We start from the raw sequence: 11,242 nt of genomic DNA on the forward strand, positions 1-11,242 counted from the left end.
TCTAAGGCCCCTCCCAGCTCTGATGTCCTGTGTTCTAAGGCCCCTCCCAGCTCTGACATCCTAGGTTCTAAGGAAGAGGAGTACCAGAAGGGAGGGAACGAGGCTTGGAGGGGCAGGCAGAGGGTAAATGAGGACAGGAAAGGCCTAGGAGAGTCTCACCTGTCTCTCCAAGTTCTCTGCCCGATCCCGGAGAGCCTGGGCCTGGGATTCCCGGTCCCCCATCCCTAGCCGGCTCCGCTGCAGCTCGCCCTCCAGGGAGTGCCGAAGCAGCTCCAGCTTGGTGGCCCGGCTCTCCGAGGCATCCAGGATCTCCTTTAGTCTCCGCTTGTCGCTCTCCAGCTTGGCCTCATTAGCCTTCATCTTACTGATCTTCTCCTGCAAGAGTGTGATCCGATCAGCCTCCCCCAAGCCTGATCGGGCCTCCCCCTTCTGGGACCAGTTGGCAGCTAAAGGTGCAGTGGACAGAATGCTGGGCCTGGGGTCAAGAAGACCCGAATTCAAATCCAGGATGTGACCCCATGCAAGTCACTTCACCTGTTTGCCTCAGTTTCATCATCTGTAAAATGGGGATAACAGCACAGCATTGTTTTCAGGATCAAATGAAATAATATTTGGAAAGCACTTAGCACAGTGCCTAATACATAGTAGGCACTCAATGAAGTTTTATTCTTTTCACCATACCAGGTTCCCCCTCCTGATCACTCCTTCAGAAAAGGGATAACTCCAAGAGTAATTTAGGTGAGTCACTTCCTCTCTGTGGGCTTCAGTTCTCCCATTTATGAAATGAAGGAAATGAGACTAAACGATCTCAGAGATCCCTCCCAATTCTGACATTCTGTGTTCTACAGTCCCTCCCAGTTTGTCATTCTGTGTTCTAAGGCTCCTCCCAGCTCTGACGCTCCGTGCTGTAGCCTGCTCTAGCCGCCCTCTTAGCTCTGACAGCCTGTATTCTAAGATTCCTCCCAGCTCTGACACTCTGGGTTCTAAGGCCCCTCCCAGCTTGTCATTCTATGTTTTAAGGTCCCTTCCAGCTCTGACATCCTGTAATTCTACAATGAACGTGGCAGCTCCAGAAATCATGGCGAGTCGTCAGACCAGGGGCTTGGGGGCTGTCAGTTTCCAAGAATGAGGGGTAGGAGGATGGGGTGGGGAGGCCAGCTGCCTCCCTTGGCTTCAGGCAGCCAGGCTGAGACAGGAAAGTTGGAGCTGGGGGTGGGGGTGGGGGGTGGATAGTGGAGGTGCTGGAGGAAGGGAGTGTTGAGTAACTCCAGCTCTCCTGGGGAGCCAGGCAGGCTCCTCTCAGACATCCCCCCTACCCGAAGCCTCTGGAGTCCCTCTCCCTGCTGGGTCTGGGTCTGGGTCTGGGCCCAGAGGCCACCCCTGGCCTGGCCTGCTCTCAGCTTTTTTCCTGGCCTTACCCCTCCTCAGCCCCCACACCTGGGACCAGAGCCAGGGCCAGAGACACAGACACAACAGCCAGCCGCAGCCTTCAGCTCTGCCCAGTCAGGCCAGGCCCAGGGCCAGGGGAGGGTGGGGGGAAAGAGGGGAGACAGGGGAGCCCTAAAGGAAGAAGCTGGGGGGAAAGGCAAGGGCAGAGAGGAAGGGAAGATGAGGGGGGAGTGAATGTCCTTCTACCCACCTCTCTCCCTCCCTCCCTCTCCCAACCCAACCTGCCCGGTCTTTCTCTCCAACTGAACTCTGAGACATCGCCTCCCCCCTAGACTCCCCCATGATTACAGTGAATATCTATGGACACAGAGAGACCCACTACAGAAAAACCACCTTGTAAAGACACTCAGAAAGACAGAGACACACAGACAGAGATGATGCAGGACACCAGACACAAGCACCCGCACTGTGTGCTCATGTTACACAGACAAATCCCGAGATTACATGAGATAATGTCTGTGGCATCCCTCGTCAGACTACGGAGAGCCAAATAAATACCCAGAGCCAGAGCCTCAGACTTGGAAGGGACCTGGGAGGCCCCTGAGGCCAACCCAGACGTAAACCAGAAGCCCCTTCCAACAAGTGGCCATGGGGCCTCTGCTTCTGGGCTCCAGCTGGGGACCTCCCTGCCCCCACTCCCCCACCGCCGTCCCCCCCCATCCCCACCCCCACCCCATTCTGCTTCCTGGACACGGTGAGAAAGTTTCTCCTGACTTCAAACCTAGATGCCCACAAGTTCCTCCTAGTTCTGCCCTCTGGGGTCAAGTGGAACAAAGCTAATCCTTCTCCATGACAACCTCAACTATTTGAAAAGCCTCCCCCACCTCCTACACAGTACACACACACACACACACACACACACACACACACACACACACACACTTTATGGGGGCAGGTTTTATCTCATTTGATTCTCACAACAGCCTTAGGGGGCAGGGGCTGTCATTATCCCCATTTTATACTTAAGGAAACTAAGCCAGACATAGGTGAAGTGACTTGCCCAGAGTCACACAGCTAGGAATTAGCTAAGGCTGGATTTGAACTCACGCCTGACTCCAGGCACAGCGCTCTAACCTCTGTACCACTCAGCTGTTCCTCGAGGACAGAGCCGATCTTATTTTTGTCCTCCTATCCCCAGCACCTGCTATTTGACACGTAGGAAGTCAATGATTGATAAAGGATCACTGACTGACTGACCCCTGGCAGAACCCGCCCAGACGCAAACAGCCCAACACCCACCTGGCTGGCCCGCCGCTCACTCTCGGCTGCCTGCAGGCTCCTCTCCAGGGTGGCCACCTGGTCCAGAGCAGCCCGGCGCTCCCGCTCGCTGCGCCGGACGCTCTCCTCGCGAAGCACGAGGGCTGCCTGGGCCCCGCTCAGCCGCCCGTCTGCCCCACGTCGCCCTGTGGAATGAGACCCCAGACCCAGCTGAGGCCCCTCTCTCCTGGACTTCCTTCCTCAGATTCTCCGGTTCCCGGAGCCCTGCAGCCCCTGTCCCCTGCCTCAGCACCCCCAGCCCTTCCAGTGCAGGGCTGAATGCAAGAGGGGGGCCTCTCCTGGGGCCCGGGCTGCCCCCAACTCCTCACTGACCTTCTTCGCACTCAACCACCAGCTTCTGCAGCTGCTCCACGTGGGTGTTGGCTGTGTCTCGAGCCCTTTCTGAGTCGGCGAGCTGTCGGTTCAGGGTGCTCACTCGAACCCGTAACTCATCCTACATCAGGGCAGAGAGGAGGCTTGGCCTCTTGAGGACCGTGAAGGCTACCTCCCAACCAGAGACTTCCCAGTCTGGGTACGGGGATCTAGAGGGCTGATGGAGGTAGGGAGGGGACCCAAACTGGGAAACAGGAGTAGGGAGCGGTCCCGAGGAGAAGGCCTCTTCTAAGACGCTCACGCCGTGCGGTCGAGGTTGGGCATGGGGTCCGGGCCTTCTAGGTCTCCCCACCCACCCCGGGGCCTGTACCCGTTCCCGCTGGGCATCCTGGAGCTCCTTCAGGAATTGCCTCAGGGCCGCCCGCACCGTCTCAGCATCCAGGTCCATGGTGGGAGGTGGCGGGGAGGACATGGGCTCCGGGGAGGTGGCGCAGGAGTGACGGGTGCGTTCGGGGGAGCTGGAGCAACTGGACCCCTCTGGAGGCGACTCCCCACTCCCTGGGGGAAGACATAAGGAGATCTGAGCTACTATTCCCTTCAATTCACCGTTGTCGTCTGGGTCACCTCGGCCACCAAACCTTGGGGGGGACACAACACAGTAGGAAGACGCTGGCCGAGGGTCAGCCCTCACCTTTGAAGGTTACTATAGGGGCAGTTATTTGGTGCAGTGGATAGAGCAGCAGGCCCAGGGTCAGGAGGACCTGAGTTCAAATTCAGCCTCAAACACTTCCTAGCTGTATGACCCTGGGCAAGTCTGCCTTCATTCTCTCTGCCTTCTAACCCACCCTTTACACTCCAGAATCACTTCTCTAGTAGCCAGACCTGATCATGGACCAGTCTATACCTCTGTTCAAAAATCCTGCCTGACTCCCCAATGCCAAGTAGTGTTCCTGGCATTCAAGGCCTTCTCCAATGTGACGCCACCTTACCTCTCCACGTTCATCTCACACTACTCCCCTCCACACCCTCCTGACTCCAGCAAACAAGGCTTGTCCCACTGACCACCCCCACCCCACACCTTTGCTCACTACTGTTTCTCACGCCTGGAACGTCCGCCCTTTTCCCAAGTCTTGTTCTGAAACTCCTACCATGCCACCTCTTCCAGGAAGCCTCTCTGATCTCACCTGGGCAGTGAAAACTGAGAGGTAACAGAGGACCCCAAGTGCTGGATGGAAGACCTGAGTTGAGATCCTACTTCTGATACTCGCCGTGTGAGCAGGAGAAATTCTCCATCAGTAAAACGGGTTGTGATTTTGACACCTGCAGAATCCACCTCGTGGGGTGGTTGTGAGGCTCCGGTGAGACAGACAGTGTTCTGCAAACCTTAACGCACCACACAGATCTGTGCTATTAACACTCTTTCCTCTTAGACCCCCCAGAACACTGTCTTGAGTTTCTCACAGGGCAGCTTGTGAAGCAGTATATTGGCCCTGGAGTCAGGAAGACCTGGGCTCAAATCTGCCTCAGATACTCACTAAGCTATCTAACTCTAGGTCAGAAAGTTAAAGAAAGCAGTCTCAGCCTCAGTTTGTCATCTGCAAAATGGGTCTAATAACAGACCCTGTCTCCCAGGGGTGTTGTGGGGAGCAAAGGAGATAACATGTTAACATGTATAAAGTGCTTTTTAGACTTCCCAGTACTATACAAATGTGAGCTATTCTCTAATAAATCTGTATTATTTTGTATTCTGTGTATTAATAATATGGTGTGTATTATAATCTGTGTAATTAATAATCTGTATATTAATGATAATGTATTGGTTTGTAGTAATCTGTGCATGTGTTATCTACCTTTTAGATTGCAAGCTCTCTGCAGGGAGGGGATGTCTTACTAAATGATGTATCTCCTCCAGGACTGGCACCTCACACCCCACATCCACACAGCGGATGCTTAATAAAGGTTCTTTAGGAGAAAGGATGACTGAGAAGGAAGGGAGATGGCGACACCTTGTGGTGCACAGCAGTATTGCAAGAGAGGGCACAGGCTAGTCTCCCTGAGAGCCAGAAAGAGTCCTGAGTCCTGGACTGCATGTGCCCAGCCCTCTGACTCTGACATGGGCACACTTGGACTACCCCATTCTCTGGACATGTACTCCACACACCCTCTATTGGCCACCTATCTATTCAGGCAGGAAGTTCACATACGGAGGCAGATTGTGTAGTGAGCAAGGCTCTGGGCTGGGAGTCAGGAAATCAGGGTTCTAGACCCAGCTCTAGAACCCCCATTATTACTTGTGTCACCTTGGTCAACTCACTCCCTAGACCTCAATTTCCTCATTTAAAAAATGAGAGTAGTGAAACAATAATATCTAAGTGCTCTTCTTTCCAGATCTGGTATTCTGTGTTCTAAGGCCCCTCCTAGCACTGACGTTCTAGGTTCTGAGGACCCTCCCAGTTCTAACATTCTGTGTTCTGAAGGCCCCTCCCAGCTCTAACATTCTGGGATCTAAGAGCCCTCCAAGATCTGATATTCTAGGTTCTAAGGCCCTCCCAGTTCTGACACTCTGTGTTCTAATGCCCCTTCTGGCCCTGGCTCTGTGGTCCAATGCCCCTTTGACTGGCTTGGTTCAGGGATTTCCAAGCAAGGCCTGAGGCCCCTGTCTGTCACCTCTCGCTGGGGAGGGGATCCTCTTAGGGGAGTTGGCGTAGGCCCGGAAGGCAGGACTAGGGACCCTTCCTATGCCCAGCGTGCGGCGCAGGGCTGAGCGCAGGCTGCTCAGCTGGAATTCAGCCTCTCGCCGCTGCCCTTCCACTCGGGCCAGCTCCATCTCGAGGCCTTGGATCCGGCCCTCTGCGGCGCTCAGCCGGAGTCCCAGCTCCCCAGCTTCGGCCTGCGTCCTCTCTAGCTTCAGCTCCAGATTCCGAGCGTTGTCCAGAAGCTTCTTCTCCGAGCCCCGAGACTCCTCCAGGGAGCCCAGGAGGCCTCGCTCCCGGGCCTGGAATCCCTGCTCCACCTCCAAAAGTCTCCTCTGAACTGTAAGAAGCTAGGAGTGGAGGTGGAGGGGTGGAGGGGAGGGAGGAGGTGAGTATGTCAGAGGGCAGTCCTTCCCCTGCACCCTGCAGCTCTGACGTTCTCTGTTCTAAGAGCCCTCCCAGCCCCGATGCTCTGTGTTCCTTCTAAGGGCCTTCCCAGCTCTGACATTCTGTGTTCTGATGGCCCTCCCACCTCTGCCAGTCTGTGTTCTGAAAGCCCTCCCGGCTCTGACGTTCTCTGTTCTAAGAGCCCTCCCAGCCCCGATCCTCTGTGTTCCTTCTAAGGGCCTTCCCAGCTCTGACAGTCTGCGTTCTAAAAGCCCTCCCAGCTCTGACATTCTTTGTTCTAATGGCCCTCCCACCTCCGACAGTCTATGTTCTAAGAGCCCTCCCAGCTCTGACGTTCTCTGTTCTAAGAGCCCTCCCAATTTGAATAACCTATGCTTTAAAGTCCCTAAAGTCTAGATCAGGGGTAGGGGAACCCTGCTGCCTCAAGGAGTCACGTGGCCTTCTAGGTCCTTCGGTTTGGCCTTCTGACTGAGCCCAGACTTCACAGAACAAATCCTCTTATTAAGGGGATTTGTTCTGTGAAGTTTGGATTCAGTCACTTGAGGACCTAGAAGGCCACCTGTGGCCTCGAGGCCGCAGGTTCCCCACCCCGGCTCTACGGCCTCTGATTCTAACCAACGGTGGGAGGGAAGGGAGGAGGCGGTCAGTGCCCATGCTGCGGCATCCTCAGCCCCATTCCCAGGACCCAAGTCTCTCTCTGCAACCACAGACCTATGGGATCAGTGGCTAAGTATTAACGGAGGCAGTGAGGGCTCGAGAACATCTTCGGGCGCACATCTGGGGACAGATGTTTGGCTGGGGGAGACCTTCCCCGCCCTATGAACGCTCCATCCCAAGGTGCTGGCAGAAGGGAGGGGACACACAGGCCTGGCTTCCCAGGCCCTTAGTTAGTGGTGGAGACAGAGGCCCACGAAGGGTGGAGTCACTGTCCCTGACCTGAGGCGGGTGACTCCCCCACCCTGCCCATTCTGCCGGGGGGCCACCTACCTCTTGTTTGGTCCCGTCCAGGGCGACCTCTCCCTTCAGAACCTTCTGCTTGAGGCCGAAGGCCTCCCTGCGAGCCTCCTTCTCCAGCTGCTGGCTCAGGGCTACTCGACCCTGCAGCTCCACCAGCTCCTGGGTCTTCTTGGCGTTATCACTGTCCAGCATCTTCATCTGGGGCCAACAGAGGGGCGCTCAGGCTGGAAGGGAGAGCTGGGGGCTTGCTCCCCGCCTGCTCCGTCCAGTGCCATCTGCTTGTGGGGACTCTGGCCTATGAGCCTCCTAATCCAGGAAGGCTTCCCTGATTAACTTTGATTATTCCCCTCTGACCCAGGTCCCTCAGACAGCCGACGGGGCTGCTCTGGTGTTTACAAAGCAATCTACGGCCAGTATCTTGTTTGAGGTCTCATAGCAATGATGGTCATTCAAATCTTATTCCAGGGGTGCAAAAGATAGGACACTGGGCCTGGAATGAGGAAAACCTGAGTTCAAATCTGCCCTTAGACACTTACTGGCTGTGTGACCCTAGGAAAGTCACTTAAAAAAAAAAAAAAAAATCTCAGTTTGCCTCAGTTTCCCCATCTGTAAAATAAGGATAATAATAGCACCTACTACCTCCCAGAGTTGTTGTGATGATCAAATGAGAAAATAATTGTAAAGCATCTAGCACACAGTAGGTGCTATATAAATGTTAGCTATTAGTATTATTGCTACTTAACCTCCCTTAGCCTCAGTTTCCCCATCTGTAAAATGAGCAGAATAACTGTACCTATCACCTCCCAGAGTTGTTGTGAGGATCGGATGAGATAATAACGGTAAAGCATTTAGCATACCTTAATGTATTCTATAAACAACAGGTATAATGATTATTCTGTCCACATCACAGATGGGAAAGGAGCGGCCCAGAAAGTTCAGCTGTTTAAGGCCACACAACAAGTGGGTGGTACAATCCGGACTCGCACTCAGCTCTTCTGCCTCTACCACCTGTTTTTCCCACTACACCATATGGTCTTAGGGACTCAGTTTGCCAACAACCAACTGCCCTGCTTACCACATGTAGGTCTATTGGCGTCCTTGAACTGCTCTAAGCCTCAGTTTCATCATCTATAGAATGGGCAGAATAACAGCACTGACCTCCCAGTGTTGCTGGGAATCTCAAATGGAAGAGTGACGTGAACATAAAAACTTTACTAAGCTACAGCAATGGTATATGTTAGTAGTGGCCGTTGTAGAGTAGGTACGTGGCCTGCTTCCCCCATCAGACTGGAGGCTCCCTGAAGGCAGGCAGAGACAGATTTCTCTCACCAGACTGGAGGCTACAAGGGACAATGGAGATCAATAACCCATATTTTACAAATGATGAAACTGAGGCCCAGAGAAGGAAGGGAATTTTGCCCCCGGTTACCCACCAAGCTGGCGGCAAGGCCCAGAGTCCCTGCCTCACAAGGCTCCATACCTGGCGCCTGAGCTCCTGCAGCTCCCGCCGGGCCTCGAGCCTGGACCGCTCGACCTCCTGCAGCCCTGCCCGCAGCTCTCCTGCCTCCCTGCCTGAGGTCGCCCGAGCCTCTTCCAGAAGTGCCAGTTTCTGTTCCTTATCCTCATTGGCGAGCTTCAAGCTGGTGGGCATGGGGGTGGAGGGGGCAGAAGGTTAGGGGCCCTGGGCTGCAGCCTCTCCCAGGCCAGCTCCTACAAGGCCTGGAGGCTAGGGTCACAATTTACCCCCCAGCACTGTCCTAGGACCTTGGGGGGCAGAAAATAGGGCCAGGGATGAAAGCTCAGAAAAGGGGGGGTCAGTCAGCAGAACTGGGGCTCAGGGCCTTGGAAGGGCTCAGTCAGGATGGGGATTCAGAAGGGGAAGAGGGCTCAGGGAGGGTGAGAGGAAGCTTAGTGGGGGGATGGGACTCAGGGAAGGGTTAGAGTCAGTTAATAAACTTTGATTAAACACCTCCAATGTACTATGTGCCAGGCACTGTGCTAAGCTCTGGAGGCTTGGGAAAAGTGGTGGGCAAGGGGTGGTAAAGGGCGGTGATTCTGTGAAGGGAAGGACTGAAATTAGAGCTTCTAGGGAGCGATGGGAGCTAAGCGAACATGAGGAGGACCCAGTGGGGAGTGGGAGGCTCCAGGAGGAGAATGAGGGTACAGTGAGGGGAGGATGAGGACTTAGGGGGTGAATGGAGGCTCAATGAGGGGGGATGGGGGCTTGGGGGGTGAATGAGGGTACAGTGAGGGGGGACGAGGGCTCAGGGAGTGAATGGGAACACAGTAGGGGGAGGATGAGGACTTGGGGGTGCAGTAAGGGGGGATGAGGGCTCAGGGGGTAAATGGGGGTACAGTGAGGGAGGATGAGGACTCACGGAGTGAATGGGAACCCAGCAGGGGGAAGACGAGGGCTCAGGGAACAGAAGGGGGCACAATGAGGGGGGACGAGGGCTCAGGGGTGTGTGAGGGGAGCAGGGGCTCAGGGGCAGATGGGGGCACAATGAGGGGGGACGAGGGCTCAGAGAGTGAATGGCGGCACAGTTTGGGGGGATGAGGGCTCAGGTGTGCGTGAGGGGAACGAGGGCTTAGGGAGCAGATGGGGCCTACAGAAGGGCTCAGGAGTGGGCACCTGACCACTACCCGCCAGGCCCCACCATACCTGATGCGTTCACTCTCCGCCTTCTTGACAGCGGCTCTCAGCTCCTCGTTGGAGCGCCTCAGGGCCTCTCGCTCTTTGGTGCTGTCCCCCAGGCTACGGCGCAGCTCTAGGGTCTCTTGGCGCTGTGCCTCCCGCCCTTCCTGTCCCTCTCGGCCCTTCCGCTGGGCCTCCAGCAGCTCCCTCCGGAGCCCGTCCCGGGAATCCTCCAACAATCGGAGCTGAGTCCTTAACTCATCAGCCTGGAGAAGGCCAGGACAAGAGCAGAGAGGGAGAGAAGCTCAGGGTGAGGGGCCTCCAGGTGGGGCTGTCAGGGGGAGCCCTTTCCCCATTGTTTGTCAAGGAGGCAGTGAGGGAATGGGGGCTCGGTGAGGGGGACGGAGGCTCGGTGAGGGGGATGGGGGCTCGGTTAGGGAGACGGGGGCTCGGTGAGGGAGACGGGGGCTCGGTGTGGGGGTTGGGGTCTCAGTGAGGGGGATGGGGGCTCGGTGAGGGAGACGGGGGCTTAGTGACAGAAAAAAGGATTCAGTGAGGGGGATGGGGGCTCAGTGATGGAGATGGGGGCTCAGTGAGGGGAATGGGGGGATAGGGGCTCGGTGAGGGAGATGGGGGCTTGGTGAGGGGGATGGGGGTTTAGTGACAGAGAAGAGGATTCAGTGAGGGGGATGGGGGCTCGTTGAGGGGGATGGGGGTAAGGCAATGGCAAGCTGAGAGACGACTGGAGGATCATGGACAGGAACGATGGGGTTAGTAAGAGGGACAGGGAATTTCACCCTCACCCCCCCCACACACACACACTCCATGCACACACCCCTGTCCCAAGCCCTGCCTGCCACCCCATGTGCCTCATCTCCTACCCCCCTCGGGGTCTCTCACCTCTCGCAGGCAGGATTCACGCTGTCGGCCCAGATCCCGGGCCTGCTCCTGCAGCGCCTTCACCTCGCGCTCATGGTTGTTGATGGCCTCCTCAAACTTGGCCCGGAGGTCCCGCAGCTCTGCGGTCAAGGCATTCACGGTGCTCTGAAGGGACACGGGTACGTGAAGACAGGTGAGGTCAGCCCGCCTCCTCCATCCACACCCAAACTGGACAGTGGTGCCCACATCCCTACTCATCTTCTCTACAAGGTCTTCCCTGGCCCACTTCTCTCCCCTGGTCACAGTCTAAGGGGGTGTGTGTGTGTGTGTCTGTCTGCCTGTCTGTGTGTACGAGTGAGTGTGTGTGTGTGTGTCTGTGTGTGTGTGTCTCTGTGTGTGTATGAGTGGGTGTGTGTGTGTGTCTCTGTGTGTGCATGAGTGTGTGTGTGTCTCTGTGTGTGTCTCTGTGTGAGTGTGTTTGAGTGTGTGTGTGTGTGTATGAGTGTGTGTGTGTGTGTCTCTGTGTGTGTATGTGTGTGTGTGTAGTGCCTTGGAGGCTGTGTATGCCCACTCATACACACACACACACACTCAAACACACTCACACAGAGACACACACAGAGACACACAC

General features: G+C 55.8%; 1 protein-coding gene across 5 annotated transcripts in view; it reads right to left on the reverse strand.

Moving 5' to 3' along the window:
• CROCC (ciliary rootlet coiled-coil, rootletin) overlaps positions 1-11,242 on the reverse strand; it is a 79,584-nt gene that overhangs the window by 7,395 nt on the left and 60,947 nt on the right. For all 5 annotated transcript variants that reach the window (XM_027842758.1, XM_027842759.1, XM_027842760.1 and 2 more), the window contains 9 exons: positions 10,633-10,776; positions 9,760-9,998; positions 8,578-8,737; positions 7,128-7,295; positions 5,707-6,082; positions 3,410-3,597; positions 3,040-3,160; positions 2,689-2,852; positions 160-375 (listed from right to left, as the gene is read on the reverse strand). In XM_027842758.1, the coding sequence (XP_027698559.1) occupies positions 160-375; positions 2,689-2,852; positions 3,040-3,160; positions 3,410-3,597; positions 5,707-6,082; positions 7,128-7,295; positions 8,578-8,737; positions 9,760-9,998; positions 10,633-10,776 (1,776 nt within the window). The remainder of the gene's footprint in view (positions 1-159; positions 376-2,688; positions 2,853-3,039; positions 3,161-3,409; positions 3,598-5,706; positions 6,083-7,127; positions 7,296-8,577; positions 8,738-9,759; positions 9,999-10,632; positions 10,777-11,242) is intronic.

Source organism: Vombatus ursinus, unplaced genomic scaffold (assembly GCF_900497805.2).
Source record: "Vombatus ursinus unplaced genomic scaffold, bare-nosed wombat genome assembly UNPS02014884.1, whole genome shotgun sequence".
Classification (NCBI taxonomy): domain Eukaryota; kingdom Metazoa; phylum Chordata; class Mammalia; order Diprotodontia; family Vombatidae; genus Vombatus; species Vombatus ursinus.